This window comes from Solanum verrucosum, unplaced genomic scaffold (assembly GCF_900185275.1).
Source record: "Solanum verrucosum unplaced genomic scaffold, falcon-dt-bn FXZP01000175.1, whole genome shotgun sequence".
Lineage (NCBI taxonomy): Eukaryota > Viridiplantae > Streptophyta > Magnoliopsida > Solanales > Solanaceae > Solanum > Solanum verrucosum.
In genome coordinates, this window is record NW_026020399.1 from 241,895 (window position 1) to 265,724 (window position 23,830).

Genomic DNA, 23,830 nt, shown 5'->3' on the forward strand with positions numbered 1-23,830 from the left:
GTATTAAAAGTAGGGATAAAGGTATGAAAAATACCCCAACTTTGGTCGGATTTGTTGTTGCGATACTAAACTTTCATGAGGACCTATTACCTCCCTAGACTATTTAATATTGTATTTTTTACCCCCTGAACTATTTAATAGTGTATTTTAAAGGTATATATGTGCCCACGTGGACACATTACTATTTATAATTTTGCATTATTTTTTATGTCCACGTGGGCAAATATATATGTTTAAAATACGGTATTATATAGTCTAGGGAGGTAATAGGTCTTCATTAAAGTTTAGTATCGCAACAGCAAATTAGATCAAAGTTGGATATTTTTCAGACTTTTATCCCTTAAAAGTACTTACTCTTATTTTTTGTGAATTCTAGACAACTAATCTTTTCATTTCATTATTATATTAATTGATGATACTTTTAATTAAATTAATCCTCATATCAAATGATTAAACTAATCCAAAATGGAGTAAATTCGAGTTTAACAACATAACCCATTTTTGTTTATTTGGGTAATGACCTATTTATCCAAAAAAAAAAAAATACATAAATTAGAACATATAATTGATATCAACATTAAGCTACAACAATGTCATAAAAATAATGGCTTAGGCACAATAAAAGTGAATAACAAAAAAATAAATTCTTACATAATAATGGGATTTTATACATCTTTTGAAGATTTGCACTAAGTAATAACATAAATATATAACTCAAGATTGCAAGCAGTTTATTTTAACTCTCAAAATAAACTAAAGATGTCAATACTCATTTCAATCAAATTATGAAGGAAACAAAACTAAAAAAAAAAAAAAAACTTATCACATAATTACATCAACTTTCATAAATAAATTAAAGAGATAAGGTAAAGTTGAACCTCAAATGAAGAAAATAAGTACCGCAAAATTTGACCAAAGCTTGATTGAAACACCCACAAATCTTTTGTTGTTGTGCGTGGATATTGGAGTAATCTAGTATGGATTGTGTTTTTATGTGTGTCGTGTGTTTATGTGTTGCTGATGGTTTGTCGTGAGTAGTGATGGCAAATGGGCGAGTTGGATCAAATTTGAGCGGGTTGAAAATGGGTCAACATAAAATGGGTAATAATCCAACCCGCTCATATTGATATCGGTAAAAATGAATTAGGTAACAAATGGATTGGGTAAAATATTAGTTTACCCATATTTTTACATATATTCTTATGAGTAAATAGTACTCTACTTAAGAATTCAATATGGAGAAAATATTTTAGTCTTTTTTTGGATGAAAAATGTTGAAAATGCTTCATTTAGTTTTATTGTATCATAAAAGTCAAAAATCCAAACTTTTCAATATAAAACAAATTTATGTAATAACAATGGAAAAATATTTTTAATTTCAAAGTAAATGAATAGTTGCATTTTAGGACTAAAACATATTTAATTCACTTTAATTAAGGCTTAAGCAATGTCAATACTAATACATGATTTGTTTATTTTACACTATTATTTATTATCCAATATAAAATTAAACAAATATAAAAATATAATTATAATTAATAAAAGAAATGTACATTTAAAATATATTTTTTTGGAGGGCCAAAGACTTCACTTTTTCAATTATAGAGAAAAATAACTAGTTCTATAGAAGAACATAAAAATGAAGAGAAGTTACAATTTTTTTTAGTGATATCATGAATTTTGAGTGAATAAAAGTTAGAAGTTTAACTCATTTGGCTAATTCATATTTTACCCATAGTTTAACCATAGTTTACCAATATTTTTATGGGTTGAATATGGGTATCAACCCATATTTTACCATGAAAAAAGTCACTCACCCAACCCATTAAAATATGGACGGTGAGTGGGAATGGGTTGGGGTGGTGGAGGAAAATGTAAGGTTGTTAGTGGGGTTATGGGGTAATTTAGGTAGTGGGTAGTTTTTAGGTTGATTTTTTATTATTATTATTATTATTATTTTTCCATATTTTGTTGTTAATAAATAAAAATATAATAATAATAACTAATTTGAATCAATAAAAATATATAAAAGTTAAACAACTAGAACTAAAAACGTAAATATTAAAATCACTAACTTATTTATTTAAACTTGAATTAAAATAATACAAATATTTTTGTTAAGTTTTTTTTTTCTTTCTTAAAAAAAATAAAACTTATCTACAAATGTGATTTAATTTTTTGTTGTTTTCATATCTTTACTTAATGAAATTAATAAAATAAGGTAAAATTCAAAATATTAATTAGACTTTTTATAAAATATTTAAGCTCCAAAAATGGTGTAAAACTTAAGTTCGATAAAAAATTACGTGTCTACAGTTATAGCATGAAAGGAGACAAGAGAAAACAGAGAGATTTCCTAAAGTCCTATAGCCTTTCGAAGAAAAGTACAGACGTCTCTGTATCATCACGCAAGACTCTACTAGACTCGTTTTGGTACATCGAGATCAACGAACCTAGGCTCTGATACCAACTTTGTCACGACCCAGACCGTCGTAAATGGCACCCACATTAACCCTCTGGTAGGAGAACCATTACTACAACTCAAGCTAAACAACTTAACCAAAAACTAAGGCATTTAAAGACACAGAAGCAAGTTTAAATACTAAGGAAAAGAAATATGAAGTTCCCATAAACTCCAAACAAAAGTCTACAACCAAACAATGCGGAATAACACCTAGAACTTGAAAGTCAATGTATCAAAACATCGCAAGTTCAACAAGTCTAAGAATATGGATACAACCCAATTAAACATAAGAAATCCTAATGCACTAGTCTAAGTCCGAAATGGGGCCATAAACAAAAGAGAACACATGGCAGCCCGGAAGAACTGGATCACCATTGAATTCGATGACAATCATTGATCTTCTAAACGAGGTCTATCAATAGCCACCGGCAGATGCCATGTACACAACAAAGAGAGAGCAAGTGTAGTATCAGTACACAATTACCGTGTACTGGTAGGATCACGCGACTATCCCACTAAGTGCAACATACATAAGTCATTACAACATAATAACAACATGCATACACCGAACATATGCAATATCAATATCATTATGAATAACGTCCAAGTTCACAAATTTTAAATTACACAGTTATGTCAAGTCAATGGTCCTCTCATGGAACCCACACCCAAACTGTTAGTGTACCGGTAGTGGTACCCGTTCCAAGTTAGAGTGTCGGATCGTGACACACGTTCCAATATTTATGCCGGTATGTGGCAACCCGATCCCAGTTAGTGTGTCGAAACACAACACCCGATCCATTCAACAAGCCACAATCACAATCACAATCACAAGCAGATTCTCATAATCATACAATCAAGTCATGATTTATGGCATTCAATCAACCAACTATCCTCAGTTACTATTTGTGTGATTAATAATGCAACATTCGCATACATACGTGGATCATAATGAAGCAAGAACAAACACATATCACACAACATGAAATCACAACTATCACCTACCTCGAACAAAGCTTGAATCCCCTAAGAAACATGATTCTTCCTTTACCGGATTATTTCCGCTTGTTCTTGGTCTACAAACAGATAATATTACATGGAAATCAATAAACGATGTCTAATTACACGAATTAAAGTCAACACTATCAACCCCTAGATCAAACCCATGATCCCATTATCCAAATTAGGGTCTTTCCCACCATAATTTTCACATCAAAACCCTCCTCCATCGATAATTACCCACTAGTTTACATTCTACGGATCGAAAAACGGATTTGAGGAGTTAAAACCTTATAAGAATGGTGAAAAATGGCGCCTGGGGTCGTCTCCTAGATCTCAAATTCAAAAATTACATAGTAAAACGATTTTGAGGTTTATTTCTGACTTAAGTCACGTCTGTCCCACCACAACAGTCCTCACCCCGCTACAGCGGCCCTGCCCTGGTGGCACAAAATCCCGTTGTAGCGGCTTGCACGGAACAAAGAGCAAAATAAAGAATTTCCAAACCCCCATTTCACAACACACCTTCATCCCATGACACTCAGAAACTACCCTCTCACGCTAAGATCAATTTCGAGAGTTCTACTCGGCCGAATTCAATTCTGTAAAGTCGTACGGGTTCGTTAACGTCTTAGCTATGTACTCATGTAATCAAATTCATAATTAGATCTCCTATTTGTTACCGGATTTTTCTAGACCTCACGGACTCCAATTTCATCCAAATGAGGACTAGGTTGAGAAATTTCAAGTTACTACCAAAAAGGTTTCCGGCCCAAAAAATTTCCCCGTTGGCTTTTCTATAACGACGGAAACCGGTCCTTGCACCCCGCCTCAAAGGTAGTTATCTTCACCACTACACCCAACAATTATTATTCTTAATTATTTCGGGTCTTTTTTTTCTTTCTATTTTGGTGTTGTTTTGAGAGAAAAAAAGAGTAGGAGGGGGAGGGAGAGAAAGAAAGAATATAAAATATGAGTATTTGTATCCATTTTTTCTGACGAAAAAGGTGGAGATCTGTGATGGTACCTTACCCTCCTTTCCCATCGAAAATCGTCTTTTTTCATTACACTCAAAATCTCGTTTGTACTTATTAAAAAATTAATTATTTTCTTTTACTATTTTTCATATTTATTATTTTTTTTCTTTTTAGTCTTATTTTGTGGGGAAAAAAGAGGGAGAGGAAGAAAGAAAGAGAGAATAAATATGAAAATATGAGTGTTGGTATCCATTTTTCCGGCAATAAAGGTGGAGGGAAGTGATTGTAGATTTAGAAAAGTAATACAATGAAGGAGAAGAACAAGAAAAATGACTTGAAAATGGATTTTTTTAAAAATCAACCTCCATTGAAGGAGTTTAAGCTTCAAAAACGGGTGGAGGTGGTGACTTGAAAAATGGAGAAGAAGAAGAAGAGAAAATAAAATTAAAAAAATAGCTAAATTGAGCCTTTCACGCTCTACTGTTGAGTGTATCACACTCACATTGACATGTCAACAAAAAGTGTCAAAATGACACAACGGGACTCTACATGAGGTATTAAAAATGAACATCGTTTAGTTGAGGTGTCTAAGTGAAACTTGGTGCCAACTTTAGGGGGCACCGATGAATTTGGCCTTAATAAAAAACGTGCATGCTTAGATGAAAATAGCAAAGATGAGGATGCCCAAAAAGATATATGGACATACTAGTAGAGATAAAATCAAAACAAAATTATACAAGGTAAGATGATAGTGGTTGATAAGATGAGGAATGCGATGCTAAATTAATAATTTAGACATTTGAAAAGGAGGTGCACGGATGCACTTATAAGAACGTGTATGAGTCTACTCTTGGGCCGTTTGGACTTATATCTGATAAAAACTGGTGGCCTTATCTCCACACCATTTATTATGTGTGAATGTGGGAGCACAATTGTTAGAAGAGACAGAGATAGATCGAAGAAGAATTGGAAAAGCTAAGGTGAGTAGACAGGATATGACACATCTTCAACATTTTGAGGACATTGATCCTAGATAAGGCAAATAAGGAGGCAGAGAATTAGGATAAAATATTAATAGGTTATCGAGCATTGTTGTGTTTGATTTTTATTTGATAGAGGCACAATTAGTCTCATCTCATCATCTTCTCCTTTTTAGTTATATTTGCATAACAATTCTTAAATTTATATTATTATATGTTGTACTTTAAAAACAAATTTCTTTAAAATAGAAAAAATAGCTTTTCTAATTTGAATAAGGAAAAAGAGGTTTCAAAGGTGAAATTTAGGGAGTGTTTGGTATGGAGGAAAGCATTTTCAGAAAGGGTGTGTTTGGTATGAAGGGAAATGTTTTTCTGAAAAACATGTAATTTTAGACTTATTTTCTCATGTTTAATTGGTGAGTAGAAAATATTTTTTAGAATTTTTTTTAGTGTTTGATTTATGAATGAAAAATATTTTTGAAAAAATATCTTTTATTTCTACTAGAGAGAGAGTATAAAATAATTTTTGAATTGAAATTGAATTTTTTTTTTTGGGCGGGGGGGGGGGGGGGGGGGGGTGAGATGGGGTAAAAAAATAAAAACTTGAAATTGAAAATATTTTTTTAAAAACAAACTTTAAAATTCTTTTTTTGGTGCGGGGCTGGCGGGAGGGGGGTTGGTAGAGGGCAGGGGGGTCGGGGTGAGGGGGTAAAAAAACAAAAAAAATTGAAATTGAAAAAAAAAAATAAGCTTTAGATTTATTTTTTTAACAAAAATAAATGATTCTTTTATGGGAAAATTATTTATATACACACATTTACTTACCTTAATATCCATTTATCCCTACTTTTTTTTAAAATTTCAAAAATCCCATAATTCCCCCAATTCATAAAATTTCCGGATACATAAATATTTCACTCCTATTTTCAGCCTACACCCACGTTTCCCACTTCTCCATTTTATCCCTAAATTCTCTCCACTTCTTTAACAATTACAAATTTCAAATTCATTTTGATTTTCAGAAGGTGTCTCTCAAGTTTATCAATTAATCTATTTTTGAACTTCAAATCTTTTATATTTCCAATTAATTATTTCAAATTATTGAAGAGGTAGATTTCTTTCCATCACTTCAATTTTCGATTTCTTTTATTATTATTTTTAATTTTTTCATCTTAAAAAATAAAAATAAAATTACATCCGCCCCCTGCCCTCATTAAAATCTTATTGAACCTTTGCAATTTTAGTTAATCATATTGTCGTTGAAAATTTTTCTTGAAAAATATTTATTTTCTTTTGATGTTTCTACTATTGAAAAACGTCCAAAAAAAAGAAGAAAAAAGTTGGATCTGCCATTGCACGACCATCACTATCAAAGATATAATTTTTTAATGTATCTCGTTTATTTTGAGTCTTAAATTAGTCTTTGTTAGTGTTATCATTGATCTGATACATCACTGCTACAATAACCTTTGTTTTATGCAATGTATAATGTTCATATTTAAGGTATTGATACATAACTCTAATGTTATTGAATCTTTGATTAATGTTTATCATGTTCAATATAAATGTACTTGATACATAAACTTTGTGTTATTTATCAAACACAAAAAAAAAGCTATTTTGGAACAATTACATGTATAATGTATTTTTTTATTTTAAAATATAGTATTTCTCAAACAAAATAAGATACATAAATAATAATGTAGCATACACTAATTTTTTAGTTATGATACGTAAATTCAAACTTATACTAAATGTATCTGATACATAACAATTACCAAACAATAATGTATCGATCTCAAACTTAAAATATTATGGGCAACACTTTCTTATTTAATGTATCTAGTAAAAATACAACACTTATCAATTTAAATTGAAAGGAACTTCATGATCTCAAACAAAATAAGATACATAAATAATAATGTATCATGCACTAATTTTTGAGTTATGATACGTAAATTTGAATTTATACTAAATGTATCTGATACATAACAATTACCAAACAATAATGTATCGATCTCAAACCTAAAATCTTATGGGAAACACTTTCTTATTTAATGTATCTAGTATAAATACAACACTTATCAATTTAAATTGAAAGGATCTTCATGATGTATCTTTTCAAAATTTTCGATAATTTTGATTCAAAATTGAAAGAATCTTCAATGAACTAGGAGAATAATTTTGAAACTCAAATTTTTCAACAATTTTGAATCAAAACGGAAAGGATCTTCAATGAATTGGAGAAGAATTTTGAATTTCAAAATTTTCAACAATCTTGAATCAAAATCGAAAGGATGTTCGATGAACTTGAAGATTCACAAAAGAAATCATTTGTCCAACAACAATTCCATCACTTTGGTATCCTTCATAACTCACCTCGCTTATCTAAAATTTCGACAAAAGTTTTTTATGAAATAAAGAGAACAATGAACAAGAAGAAGAAATTTATTTTTTTAATTTTTTGGTTTGTTACACTATAGGATTTTGAATTCTTGACAATAATTTGAAATGGAATAGCGTAATTTATGGGATCTTAATTTGATTTTCAGTTGTTTTTCCCCTTAATTAGTGCAACAAATGGATACTATGAGATCTTAATTTGATTTTTCAGTTTTTTATCCCCTTAATAAGTGCACCAGATTGATACATAATGTATCAACAATAATGTATATGGATCCTTAATTATGTATCCGAAATGCCTAAAAAATATGAGATTTATGTAATTACAAAAATAATAGGGATAGAAGGTTATTTAGGATTTTACATTATGGTATTTATGTAAGTTATACTTTTTTTAATAAAAAATTGTAATTTGAAATTAGATGAAAGTTTTGGAAAATGTTTTCCTTAATTTTTGAAGGAAAGTCATTTTCCTTAAATTTGAGGAAAATGAGTTGATTTGAAAAATATTTTACTCAACTAAACATGAGAAAATTGGAAATTATTTTTCAGAAAATGTTTTACTTCATACCAAACACACCCAAAATGTTTCCCAATTTTTCAATATTTCGTTGGATTAAATGTTTGGAAAATGTTTTCCAAATCAACTAATTTTCCTCAAATTTAAGGAAAATGGCATATCTTCCATAATTAAGGAAAACAGTTTTCAATACTCTACTTCATCCTTTAATTTTTTTTCTTACTCTAGCTATACATGTACCCGACACTCCCCATTCCAAAAAAAAAATTAAAAATTAAAAAATTTCTTATATTTAAAATTTCAAATATATTTTTATCCCTACCATCAAAAAATTGCCGCCACCCCCCCCCCCCTCCCCCACCAACATCAAAAAAAAAAGTTCAAATTTTTTTTTGAAAATGATTCAATTTTTAAGATTTTTTTTACTTCACCCAACCCTAACATCCCTACTTTCTACCCATTTTTGAAAAATATTTCAAATTTATTTTTTTTTTTAAAAAAAATTACACCATGGCCCTCCTCCCCCACCACCCCGTCAATTTTTCTTTTTTAAAAAAATATTTTTGAGAAATACTTCAAAATAAAAAATCATTTTTTACGCCACCCCCTCCCCCCAACCACCCACCCAGGCCATTCTCGTCAATTTTTTTAAAAAATCATTTTGAAAAATATTTCAAATTTAAATTTTTTTCATTTTAACGCCACCCCCTTACCCTACCCCTACCCCCTCCCCCACCACCCTCCACCCCTATCCCGCCATCCCCACTAAAGCCATTCTCGTCATAAAAAAACTTTAAGAGAAAATTGTTTTCGGAAAATATTTCAAATTTAATTTTTTTTTATTTTTTACGCCACGCCACCCCACCCCTACCTCCTCGGGCGCAACCCCCCTACCCAGGCCACCCCATCAAAAAAATATATATATTTCACATTTTTAAAATTTTCATTTATTATACCAGCCCCAGCCCCACCCCCACCCCCACCCCCACCATCCCCGTCAATTTTTTTAAAAAAACTAAAATATTTTTAGAAAAATATTTTAAATTTAAATTTTTTTCATTTTTACCCCACCCAGACAATTAAGGTCTTATTTTGGATGAGGAAGAAGCACTAAGTCTTTTTAAAATGAGTTTGGCTTAATTGTCCGTAAATTTGAATTCAATAAAAATAATATCATATATTTAAATAAAAAAGTTTATATTCCATATAAGATCTTAGGGGTAGTTTCTTTATCCAAAATTTCATATAGTTGCTGGAATGATATTTTTTATTCATTTCTAATATGTTGCAGGCATTTTTTTTTTAGAGAAAACGCTTAAAATATGTCATTGAACTTTCAGAAAATATGTCATCCGTTAAAAGTTTAGCTCATCTATGTTATTGTTGTTAAAGAAAGGTTCATCTATATCATTTTTTTAAAACTCCAATTTTGCAAAACCACTTTTACATCCAAACAAGATTTAACACTTTTCAATTGAAGTTTTTGAATCAAATGTACTCTTTTGCTTGTTCTTCCTTAAGAACATCAAGAACACATGAAGAACATAAACAATTTCCAATTTTTCAACATCTTCAATATTTCAGGAAATCATCTCAAATTTTGGTTGTATTATTAATTTCTTTTTTTTTAAAACCAAAATTCTAAAATCATTTGTAGAATTTAAAATTTTAAAATTTCACCCGTATTAAAAAAAATCCAAAAAAATGAAAATCAATCCCGAAATTTCATAAATTTGCTTTGATTCATGTTTTTGTTGTTGTTTTTGACATTAAATCTTTGTACTAGTATTTATTGAGTCTATGTTCAAAATTCAAATGATTTGAAGTTGTGGAGAAAAAATTCTACCATTAAAGAATGTTGAACTTTTGAAACTTTGAAGAAATTTAAAGTGGTCTTGTTGAGTTAGGTTGAATTCTCGCTCAAAAGATATTGACTTTTGATATCTAGATCGGAGGGAAACTATTCTTAAAATTTGAGGTGATTTCGTGAAGAATTAAAGAAGCTTGAAATTTGAGAATTGTTACTGTTATTTATGTGTTCTTGATGTATTCAAGGAAGTAGAAGCAAAAAGAGTACATTTGATCCAAAAAACTCCAATTGAAAAGTGTTAAACCTTGTTTGAGATGTAAAAAGTGATTTTGCAAAATCGGAATTAAGAAAAGGGCATGGATGAGCCTTTTCTTTAACAACAATGGCATAGATAAGCCAAATTTTTAACAGATATCATAAATGAGCCTTTTCTGAAAGTTCGATGGCATATTTGAGCTTTTTCCATTTTTTATAACCTTGTATCATCCCAAACACACCCTTACCTTCGATAGAGATTTTTGTTGGCTATTTTTTTAGTGTCGGCAAGTCATGCACTTGCTAGTTGTCCACTTTGACCATCTCCAATCCACCTTTATTTTACTCTCTATTCTCTATATTTTGAGAGTAAAACAGAGAATGGGTTCTCCAACCACTCTCCACTTCACTCTTTATTCTCCACTTATAGAGAGTTGAATAGTAGTTCTCCAAATTCGAAGAACTACTATTCACACTCTTTATTCTCCACTTATAGAGAGTTGAATAGTAGTTCTCCAAATTCGAAGAACTACTATTCACACTCTTTATTTTACTTTTTGATTATTTTATAATTAACACATTATTTTTCATATAAAATCATTAATTAAATATTTAATATAAGTATTCTTTTTAAAAGTAATATAATATTTTTAAAAATATATTATTTAATATATACTATTTTCATCTCGAATTAATCATATTTTTTTAAATTTTCGACAATTTAATATAATTTGATACTATTATTAATTGTCACTATGATGAATGCACAAAATGAAAATGATAAGATGAAAATTTTAATTTAAAAATACAATACATAGCATAATAATTTAAATACGAGATAACACATTATGTAACATAATAATTTTATCACAACAATTTTGGTTGCAATTTATGTCCACTAATTTGTATATTATATAATATTTATTTACAATTATGTTATTTAGAAATTTAGAATAAAACAAAATTTTAAACTAAATAAAAGAATTGCAAAAAAATATAATTTCGTATTACATGAAAATTATACAAAGTGATTATGTGAAAAAAAATTTAATTATATTATGAAATTAGAAAATAAGAATGAAATAGAAATAATAATATAATAAGTGAAAATTTTATAATTGACATATATAAGACTAATTATTACTAGTTATGACATTATTCTTTATGTTTCAAGTTTTAACATTAAAAAATTACGGGCTATAACATTTGTTAAATAAAAAAAGAGTAAAAAAAAAGATTAAATATAAATTAACAAATAAATTAATAATAGTAATGATAATTAATAATAGGCATAAAATAAGAAAAGTCATAACAAACAGAATATTTATTTTCCTTGTTTAACTCAAAACAATTATTGCATTTTCTCTCACATGTTAATTGTCTATCAAAACATAAATCAACATTTTTTACTCAATATCCGTATGTTTCTCCATCAACGCTCAAAGTCGCTCAATTTTTTTTAACACGATTTTTTTGTTTTGCCATTATCTTTCTCTGGGATGGAAGATTTCTTACCAATATTAATTAAGTATGGTGGTAGATGGGATTGTACAAGTTAATGTTTTTTTCGTATGTGTTTTAGTGAATAGTATTCAATTTTTATTTCAACAAATCCTTTAATGTACACTATTCAATTTTTAAATAAGAATTGTTTATTTTTTACATGAATTTGGTATAGAAATTTGCATATACATACAATGGAATTGATTTATATACTGTTACTTTATAATTAAAGAATTTTTATAATTAACTTCTTTGAATCTGGTACTCTTCTTGGTATGATTCTTGTATGAACTAGTGTTTAGTGTTGGTATGAAATGAGTATAGAAATGTTCATGTTAGTGTTTATTTCGAATGTGTTTATTTCAAATGTTCATGTTAGTGTTTATTTTGAATTTGCACTCCCTTTGATATGAATTTCGTATGAACCAATGCTTAGTCTTGGTATGATATTGGTATAGAAATGATCAGGTTAATGTTTATAATCAAAGAATGCTTACAATTACCTTGTTTGAATTTGGTTCTCTTTTTTATATGAATCTTGTATGAATCAGTGTTTAATATTGGTATGAAATTGACAAAAAAATTGTATGCATTTGGTATACTATTTATATAAAAAAAAACACAATTACTAGTAACAATTGATTTGAAATTGGCATTCTTCTGATAAAGAGACCACAACTTGAACGCTGGAAGGAGTTTGCTGATGTGAAATTCAAGAGGTATAAAGTTACGTGCAACACATGTCGTCGGGAGGGAACAATAGGAAAACATGTTCAAATTACCCTGCAGAAAATTAATCATAATTTATTTTTATTTTATTTTAGCTATTTAATTGTGACAAACATATTGGTTTGAATTTTTTGTCTTTTAATTTAAAGAATTATGATTTCAAAACATTTATTATGTGTACTACTTACTCCTTTATGTATGCGGTGTTTTTGAAATGAAGACTAAAAAAAATTAAAACTGGTTACCACTGGTAACCATTTGGTATCCACATGATATCTAATTGGTATCCATTGTAACAAGAATTAAGCCCACCGGTGTAGGTAATTTGTATCCTATTGGTATCCAATTGATATCGAAATGGTATTTTTAAGTCTAACCATGTATTTCATTGGTATACAATTGGTATCAAGCTGAAAATACAATTTGTATGTTATTTGTATCCAATTGGTATCAAACTAGAAAAATTATATCTAAAAATGTATGCAATTGGTATCTAATTGGCTAGCTAAAAATATAACTTATCATTAAGATTTCAACTGAGTGAGTCAAGCTACAACTAATTAATATTATCCAATTGGTATCCATTTCGAAAGTGTAATTGTAACAACATATGCATTTGGTATCTAAATAGAATTTCAAAATATTTAGTTCTTACTACTTTGTGTATGCAATGTTTTTCAAAACTAAAAATCTCAATCTAAAACTGGTTATTGTTGATATCCTATTTGTATCCGACTTGTTGAAAAATAAATGCTAACACTATATGAAATTGGTATCCAGTTTGTATCCATGTGAAAAAGTTAAGTATAACAATATATGTTTTTATACTCAACATAAAACATGCTTTTGATTTTAATAAATCATAAACGAAATCAATAAATTTTGTCTAAGACTATGCATTATATATTGTTGTTAAAAACTGAAAAAAAAAAAAAATGACATCCTAAAATATAAACGTGGAATGAAAGTCTAAGTCGATCATCTGTATGACAACTGATCTCCTTGGTCTTGGTGTAGGATAATAGGTAGTATTTAGAGCATGTTCTTTTGCTATGCGCGGTCCACCATTTTCCCTTTTCTCGTTTGTCCTTTTCAATTTTGAGGGTTGCAATTTTCTTTGCTTCTCTTTTTTTCTCCTTTACTGTGATTTATTTCTTCTTGGGACCCCTCATTCGAGGGCACCTAGATAGTGAAAGGTTATTCCTTTGCAAGGCTGGAAGCTAAGCAAAGTCACGAAGCTGAGGGATAACACTCTTGTTCGCCGAATTTGTATTTTTGTTGGTCGGCGGCATTTGAGTCAAGATGTTAAAAGATGGAGCCTCAATTTCAACATTATAACTCACTTCTACGAATCTAAGCTCTTTTTAAGTGTATGCTCATCTTTTTTTGAAAATCCTAAAATCTTGATTCTTAGTATTATGAAGAAGATTTGGCCTTTCTTTTGAGTGTACAACGAAGAAAACTGATTATGGTGAGAGAGATGATTTACGGTTTCTAAGAAGAAGAATCAAGATGTGAGAGATAATTTTTTACCTTTTGAACATGGGGTGGTGGGGAGTTGTTTTTGTAACATAATTTTTTACCTTTTGAACGTGGGGTGGTGGGGTGTTGTTTTTGTAACATCTCGCAAATTGAAATAACTAGGAAGATGTTAAGAATTGGAAATAGTCAATTTTTGGAAAGAATAGAAATCTGGAAAATTTGTTAAGTATGTTAAGTTGAGTTTTGGTCAACTTCAAACGACCATAACTCCTAGCTCAGGATGAGTTAGGTGTGTTTCCAGATATTGCAGGAAAGATCTTGGAATAATCTTCCCAACGCAGCCAAGTTTGCGTAATTCCGAGTTTGTATGAGTGAGATATGTCCTTTTAAAGTTGGGCTGTTCAAATGAGAAAAGTTTAAACCGGATTTTGGAAGGGTATTTTGGTATTTACCATACCCAATTAAATTAATTCGTTTTTGGTAATTACTTAGGGGTCTAAACTGAACTTGGTCAGTTTACGCTTTTGAAAAATTGAGTTAGGGTTTTAGAGAAGAGAAAAGAAGAGGAGAAAGGAGGAGAAGAAGCAAGAATCGTCAATTCTAGAAGCTAAGATTGTGGATTTCGTCAAGGGGTGATCCCTACGAGGAATGTGAGGCTTTCATAACGTTGAGTTTGTTCACCCACGTGCCAAGCATGTTTATTTCAGCATGAATTCGTCCTAAAAGAGTTTGGAAGTTTGATGTTCTCGATATGTATTCTTGAATTTGATGTCGTTTCTTGAATTGGGCTGAGATAGAGAAATTTCTGAGATCATTACGTCGAATTATAGTGTTGAATGGAGTTAAGTTCTTAGGTACATTTGTTGGGTATCTGAATCTAAAAAGAATTTGGGAAAAAAAATCGTGTCTAGGCGAATTGAGGCTGGAAAACGAAGAAGGAAAATAGTCGGGTGAATCTGGGCACTGGATCCGCGTCGCGGACCTGCTCCTCAGATTTAGCAAAAGTTCTTTGCATCACGGAGCGATCAGGGACCTTCTACCTCAAAAGGTATTTTCGCGACCAAAAATTTAAATACATCTCCGCATCGCGGGCTAGTATCCAGACAGTGATTGCTTGATCTTTTCTCATGTTTAACTATCTAAAAACACACCTAAACATCATGAGATCGTTTCTATCACAATTCACAATCCTTGAATCCATAATTCAATTCAAGGAAAGTTAAGAGTCAAGTCGAGGAAAGTGAAGAGTCAAGTTAAGAGAAGTTCATAAAGTTTTCAAAAGTCTTTCATAAACGTTTTAACTTTGTTTTAAGACTTAAGTTTCGAGTTGACTAAAGAGTTATGAGCAAAGCTCATTTCTTCAAAGATTATACGGGAACTAAGTATTCTTAAAAGTTAGAAATATTTTCACAGTTGAGCAAGAAAGGGAACATCGATTCCAAAAGAGCTTTTAAGCTAAGTTTTGAGTAATTACCTCAAACCAAAGAAAGAAGTTTTGTTTTAAAAACATATGAGCTAAGTATATTTTAGGAGTAGTATTAAGCACCGATATGAAAACGTGAGTTCATATTAACTCAAGTCTCCATAAACCATGTAGCATTCATGGGTAGTAAAGGATCATACTTTTTAGATGACTCCTTAAGTTGCTTGTTAGCATAGACTAGTGGATCCACTTAGTTAAGGCGTTCTATATGATGGTAAAGTATAGGACAGTTCTGGCAGAGTGGGCAAGACGTTGTATCACCACTTAGGCTCATAATGGTGATTGTCGGTTAGAGAAACTCCCATAGAAACTATATTACTTTATTACATGAGTAAAGTTGAATTATTTTTGGAACCCCGGGATAACCCGCAGCCGCTATAACCTCTGCCACAACCTCTGCCCTTTGGGTAAGCACTCTGTGGTGAGCACTTTGTGCGCACTGGATAAACCTCCTACTATGTAATAGCCTGCAAACCACACAGGGGATGTAAACCGCACTAGGCAAGCCCTATGCGACAGGCTCGACTCAGAAGGCATTGAGGGGGGATCGATCTCGGGCCATCCATGTGGATAATCACCCTCCAAACCAACTGAGTCATCCCGAAGGACGAGTAAAGTTGAGTTTGTTATTGCATTTCTTTAACGAACTAAGTTGTTTGCAACTGTTTTAAAAGTTTTTTATATATTGCATGTGTTTTATTGTTTTAGATTGAGTTAAGTTATTCATGAGTTGAGTAAAGTCAAGGTAAGTGTTCCTTTTAGATTCTTTTCAAGCTTATGTATGTTTAGCTTTCTAACTCGCATACTTGTACATTCAATGTACTGATGTCAGTTGGCCTGCATCGTCTTATGATGCAGACGCAAGTAACCAAGATCAGCATTCAGCGCCTCGTTGATCCAATTGAGAACTCAGAGTCTATTGGTGAACCTCTTTACTTTTCGGAGGGCTTCTTTTTACATTGTTTTCTAGTTTTCAGTTGTTAGGATGATTGGGGGTCGTGTCCCGACATCCCTCTTTGTTTTAGAGGCTTCATAGACAGATAGTTATAGTTCTTTAGTATTATTCATTTCAGTTGTATACGTTTAAGACGTTTAAGACGTGAGTTGCCATTTTTGGCTAAGTTATTATCTTTTAATTTATTGCATGAGTTATATTTCTTATGTTTAAATCTTCCGTTGAGTAAGTAAATCAGGTCAAGGGTTCGCTTGAAGCCAGCAATGGTTCTCGAGTGTCAGTTCCACCCAGAGTGTAAGCTCAGGGCGTGACAGTTTTGGTGTGTGAAAAAGAGAAACGTGATGATGAGAGATGACTTGTGATAGTAAAAAAAATATCTAGAATCAATGTAATATTGTGTGAAAGGTAAAAAAATCCCTAAAAAAGGATAATAGATAATCATTGATTTTATAATAGACTAATTATTTAATAAAGTGGAACTTAGTTGTTAAATAAAAAATGATTTGTTATAACTTGAAATTAATATGTTATAAGTAGTAATATTTTAAAAGTAGATTTAAAACTTGTAACACTGCCCCTTAAATATATATGTGGCGTGATTTTTCCATATAATCGACAATTGGGTTGAAGTTTTGTCTGAAAAAATAGAGAATTTTATATTTGAAGAGTAAAATAGAGGGTAGGATTGGAGATGCCCTTATGTCCGAGATCACCTTTGAACTTGATGTAAATTATTAATTTCATTTTTGAACTATTGACAACTTTATAATCACCTAGATCAGTCATAATATACCAAGTGGACTCAAATTCTTATAGAAGCATAATTCTTAATAAAAAGCCTAGAAACGTGTTGAAAACCATCTCTAAACTTGACGAAAATTTAAAATTTTATTTCACTCACACTGTAAGATCGAGATCGTATTTAAGCTCAATTAATCAAATAAAAAAATATTTTTAAAACTGTTAATCGTTCGAGAAAGAAACTAATAATTCACGTGTACTTCTCTCTTTTAACTTTTATCCTACCATTTGATTTCGCAATTTTACCATGAACAACGCACCATGGAGAAAACGGTTTTCAAAAAACAGCTGTTACTTAAAATAACCTCTACCCTTGAAAAAAAACCCTTTTTCTCTTGGCTTTGTATCCCCCTTTGGTAAAAAATAGCAATGTTAAAAAATTGTCTGATCTGTGTATTTGCAGCAGCCCATGTGAACTGTTCTTGTTCTATTTTAGCAACATTACAGAAAGATCTAGATTTTTTTTACTCATTGTCGGTGGACAAATTAAGTAGTAAAATCTTCAACTAATCTAATTTAGAGTTCAATTTCACATTATTAAACATGAATTTGAATAGTGATTAACATGTCCAAATTCATACAAAAGAAGAAAAAAAGTGAAAGAAAACAAAATCAATTTGCTAATTCCATGAAGTCAATGAACACCATGAAATAAATACTGTTAATTTTCTCTTTAACATTCTTGCATATTTTTAGCAACAAAACATAAATGGAAATAAAGGACTAATCTACTTGAATCTTAGCACAAAAAATAAAATTTACACTTAAACTTGGATCTAAAATCACAGCGTAGCAAAAAATAAAATTGAAAACAGATACCGAGATCTAAAGTTTGCTATTGGAGATTTAGATATCAGAGAAGCAGTTATACCTAGCTGTAGTTTCTCCGGTACAACTTCCGACGACTTTAGAAACTCTTCTATCACGCCCGATGACTATTCGATTAATCGTCGCTGCTGTACAAAGGCACTCTTTCAGATCGTAGTGTCGGTCGGATTCCGATGAAGAGGTGACAGATTTGACTAGCTCACAGCATAGATCGTCGGAATCTACCGGAGATTCTTCCATCGGAAAACAAGCAGAAGCAAGGTGCATGAGCTCCGACGGTAAACAGTTCAAAACTTTTTTCGCCGGAGTTTTTGCAGATGCAGCGGCGGCAGCTTGTAGAGTGAAGAAAATAAGGGTATATGAAAATAAAATAGGTACAAAGATTGGGGATTTTTGGGAAGCCATATTTTTTGTTGAAAGAGAGTAGACGAAGGTGACTAGAGAAAATGAGGAAGAAGAGATGTGGGAGAAAAAGGTGGAGGGGTAGGGGTGCGAAGAAAATGATTAATTATCGAAGAAAATGATTAATTATCAGTTTCAGTCCTTCATTTATAACTGTGTTCCTACTTTAGTCTACTCAATTTAATACAATGTACACTTGACCTTTTAATTTACGGCAAAGGGTCAAATATACCCATGTACTATATGAAATAATATAAATATATCATTAGTTATACTTTTGGATTAAATATACCCATTTCGTTATATTTTCGGATTAAATATATCCTTACGACTAACAGATGATACGTAGACGGCTGAGATTAAAATAACTATTCAATTTAAAATAAATCAAATTTGGATATGACCCACCCGCCCAAATAATTTAACCCAACCTAATTTTATAACATTGACCCACCTATATGTGCCAATGGAGGGAAGTGAACGACGAGCTTTTCTATAACATTGACCCACCACTTATTGGAAAGCAATTTGATTATGGAGATGAAATTTGTGGAGCGGTTATTAATGTTCGAGTTAGACAAGAAAAAATAACCCTCTGGATCGAGAATGCTGCCAAGGAAACAAGAGTTTTTGGATTACAATGACACAATTGGCTTTATATTTCATGATGATACAAAGAGCTTGACAGAGTTGCCAAGAATTGTAGCTAAATTTGATTAGGTCGGGTTAAATTATTTGGAACGGTTATATCTAAATTTAATTTATTTTAAATTAAATAATTCTTTTAATCTTAGCCGTTCACGTGTCCTTTGTTAGTCATAAGGATATATTTAGCCTACAACGGAAGGAGTATATTTAGCCCAAAAATATAACTAAAAATATATTTAAACTATTTCATATAGTACAGGATATATTTGGCCCTTTGCCGTTTAATTTATATATAAAAATTAAAATGCATAGATGTAGAACTTTTATACTGGAGTCAATGAAATTATGGGAGATCAAAATCATCTTAAGGGTATTTGATTAATGACAAAATGCATCAACCATTCTTAAATTTATTGGTAACTTTATTTAGATATTCAAGTTACATAACTTATATTTATTAATGAAGATATTTTAATATAATGATAAAATATTTATGTTGGATACTTTTAGTTCAAACATATATTAAAAAACTTGTACATATTCACAACATCATCCTAAATAGATATATCAATATGAATTATGTTACATTCTTTTAATTATACACATTAACCTTAATTGAAACAAATCTAAAATTTTACAGTTTTATTCATGTTAAAACATGAGTGCTTAAAAATACAATAACTTTTATAAATTTTGAGTCAAAAAATAGCTAATAAAAATATTATCACATGTTTAAATACTCGATCTAACAAACTGAGCAAGGTTGAAAGTCTAAAGATAATCTAGTGATAATTCTTAAAAATTATAGATGTATTTTAAAATTTTCCATTACTATCTTCATGAGACTGTCACAAAACTTTCTCTATGTACAAATTTTAATTTCACCCATAACTATCATATTGAGATAGCGGAGACACTTTATATTTTCTATCACAATATTTTGTTAATAACATTATCATAGAAATGTTTAATTATAATTATCTACATCTTATATTTCAAATTAAGCAATTTAACTTTAGTAATTATAAATATAAGTGAAAATACATATCATTCAACTATAATTAATGGATAAATATATGTTGAAAAGCACACATCATTATATTTTATTGTAGTTAGTTTGGTATAAATACCTATCATCGTTTGTAATATCAATGAAGTAAAGAGGAAAATGAATATTAACCCTTCGTCTCAAATTATTTGATGTTATTTTAAAAAATAATATTTTCTAACTATTTCTAATTATTATTTCTTCGAGGCGTATAAAAAGTAAAATCAGACTGGACAAGTTGTCCCCTAATTAATTCTTAACGTGCTGTCATGTTTACATGCTCGAACTTTCTCGACAACTTCCACATTCTTATGCTAAAAATTTTTATAATTTAATTAATTACTGGAATGACTTAGTTTACACTTGTTAAGCTTAGCTAGTTCCTAGCTAAGAGAATTATATTTTATCCGGGAACAAAATTAAAAAGAAAAAAAAAAGATTAAGAGGAATTTGATTATATTTTGTTATATATAGTGGCGAAGTCAGAAATTTTATTAAGAATGTTCAAGAATAATGGTTTGTGGCTGTCAAAATAAAACAATACAATATTGTGTTATTTATGGTTTGGGACACCTATTACCACTACACCAAAGGCATTCTTTTGTTAAAGACATTCAATTCTAAATATATGTCCTATAAATGTAGAATTTGACACATATATATATCGTAATTTTTCGGTGAAAGGCTAGCTGTAGCTATGTCCCTGTGTGGTGCATAGATGGAGTTGCTCCTCTCTTGATTAAAGATATTGTGTTCGAGCTATCAATGTGAAAAAAATCTTTATATAGGGTGCTATTCTCGATTAAAAACCTATTTGACACAAATTAAATTCCAATCCATATATCAAAACAGGTAGATAATGAAAAATAAGACCATTTTCTAGTAATTTGACAGGTATCATCACTCCATTCTCTCTCTCTTATGAGATGCACCGATTAATACTCCGTTGATTGGATTTGGAGACTATATAGAAATAAATTACCACAAGAATCCATGGATTAACATAATTGAGAAAATTGAAACAGAGAAAGCGTAGGTAGACAATAGCCAATTAAATGAGCACACCTACTTTTTCAAAAGTACTGTTGTGTTACTTTAATTTTCCTCTATTCACCTCCTACATGGCAAAAAAAAAAGGGGGTTTAAATTGGAAGAAAGATTAATGAGAGAGGAGGGATGTATTAGATAGAGGATAAGAATGTATTTGAAAGGAAATAGGATATTCAAATACATAGAGGAGGGATGTATTAGAGAGTGGAGGGATGCATTCGAGAGTGAAGGGATATATCCGAGAGGGAATACGGAAGTATCAATGAGAGGAAATGATGTATGCGAGAGGGGATTTTTGATTATTTTTTTTAAATGTTAGGAAATTTTAGAAATTATGATTAAAAAAATGTGTATTTAAGTAATTTTTTCAAGATTAATTACTCTTTCAACAAGAGGGTGTTTCTCGGATGGTAAACACAACTCTGAGTCACTAAGCAAACAAAAAGCTGGGAGCTCCTAAGAAGGGATGAGAAAAAAAGAAAGAAAGATTAGTTACCCTTTGACATGACTATTGTCTAGCTTAAAAACATCGCAATAAATTTGCACATTAACAAAAAGGTTAATGTCTTTATTGACATTAATTGTAGAAAATAAATCAAGATTAGGATTCCTAAGTAGTTTATGATTTATTACTTATGGTATTTTCTTATTTATGTTTAATTAGGATTTGTTAGTTTTATAGGTTCCTAGTCCTAGTTTACTTTGGTTGTTAGTATTATAAATAGGGGTGCCTTGTTATATATTTTCAATGTACAAAAATTACAAAAGTCATTAAGTTATTGAATAAAGTCTCCTACCTACTATTTGTAGATTAATATGTTTCTTCTACAAAACTATTGTTGGGTCTTTCACTTGTGCATATATTATTACCTTGCGTAATATTATTTCCTTCAAATTTGTATCAGAGCTTGTGTGTGATCCTTATAAAAGCCCTGTGTGAGATTCAACACATATAAAAGAATATGAGTAGTCCATATATAGCCCCTTGTCCCCTTTTTGGCGTTTGATGGAAAAATAATTTTGAGTTTTGGCATTCACAAATGATGCATTTTTTCAAAGTTGCTGAATTATGGTCTATTATTGAAAAAGGAATCCTGGAAGTCCCAGAAGGCACAACACTAACTAGTGAAGCTACAAAACAATTTGAGAAAAATAGACAATTTGATGATAAGATACGTTTTTATCTTGATAGCAAGTCTGAATTGCATGTATATAGTAAAAGTTTACATGCTAAGTCAGCGAAAGAGGCTTGGACAATTTTAGAGAATTCACATCGAGGTTCCGCAAGTGTAAAAAGAGTCAAATTGCAAGAGCTTAGAAGACAATATGAATTAACTCAAATGAACTCAACTAAGTCCGTCAAAGAATTTTTGACAAGGGTAACTAATATTGTCAACGATATGAGAACTAATAGAGAAAATATAGATCAAGTGAAAATTATTGAAGAAATACTACGATCATTGAGTACAAAATTTCACACCAAAAAAATTGTTCTTCAGGCCACCAAAGATCTTAGCACTTTGACACTTGATGATTTAGAAGGGAAATTGATGACATACGAGACGTCCTTGAATCAACAGACGATAGAAAAATTTGATGAAGTATTGCAAGTAAAGGTGGATCAACCTAATTCAAAAGAAAAAATATCAAATTTGGCTGAGACAAATTAAATGGATCAAAATTTCAGAGATAGAGGGCAATGGAACATAGAAAATTTTCGAGGTCGTGGTAGAGGTAATTATTCATACCAACATAATAATAATAATAATTTAAGAAGGAACAACAAAATAATCAAAATTTTCAGAGACATGAAAAATCAATAATTTAGTGTCATAATTGTGGAAAAATTTGGACACTATCAAGAGATTGTTGGTTTAAAAAGTCTGGTAATAGAGAAGTACATGCAAAATTGGCTGAAAATTATGGAGATAAACAAGAGACTTTATAATTCTCTAACTCATAAATAGAAGAAAAAAAAGAGAACGAATGGTTTATAGATTCTAGGTGTAGCAACCATACGTCTGGGGATAAGGAATTATTTGTTGATCTAGATGAATCATTTAGAGCTATTGTAAGACTTGGTAATAGCTCTAAAGTGCATTCTATTGGAAAAGGAAAAATTTCAATTACTTCAAAAAATGACTCTTGTCACTTTGTATCTGATGTTTATTATGTTCCAAATCTTCATCATAATTTGTTAAGTTTAGGACAACTGACAGAAAAAGGATATGACTTGCCATTTAAGTATGGAATTGGCACTATCAGTGATGATAAATTAGGATTAATTGCAACGAAAAAAATAAATCAAAGTCGTTTATTGCCTCTTTATCTCAACCATGAAGATTTACCTTGCTTTAGTTCTGTGAACTCTAATGATACTTGGTTGTGGCATCTACTCTTTGGGCATCTGAATTTTGAAAGTTTGAAATATCTTGCAAGAAATAAACTAGTATAGGGAACCTTTTCAAAAAGGCAAAGCTTGGAGGGTTAATG

The 23,830-nt window shown here is 30.5% G+C and overlaps 2 protein-coding genes across 2 annotated transcripts in view; one reads left to right on the top strand and one right to left on the bottom strand.

The window, feature by feature from the left end:
* The window catches only part of LOC125839802 (protein disulfide isomerase-like 2-3), a 367,278-nt gene that overhangs the window by 78,042 nt on the left and 265,406 nt on the right, over window positions 1–23,830 (top strand). The gene's annotated exons all lie outside the window — the stretch shown is intronic.
* Window positions 18,009–18,626, bottom strand: LOC125839820 (uncharacterized). The gene has a single exon (XM_049518823.1). It carries the CDS (start codon window positions 18,592–18,594, stop codon window positions 18,208–18,210), a length of 387 nt encoding a protein of 128 aa, XP_049374780.1. The 5' UTR covers window positions 18,595–18,626; the 3' UTR covers window positions 18,009–18,207.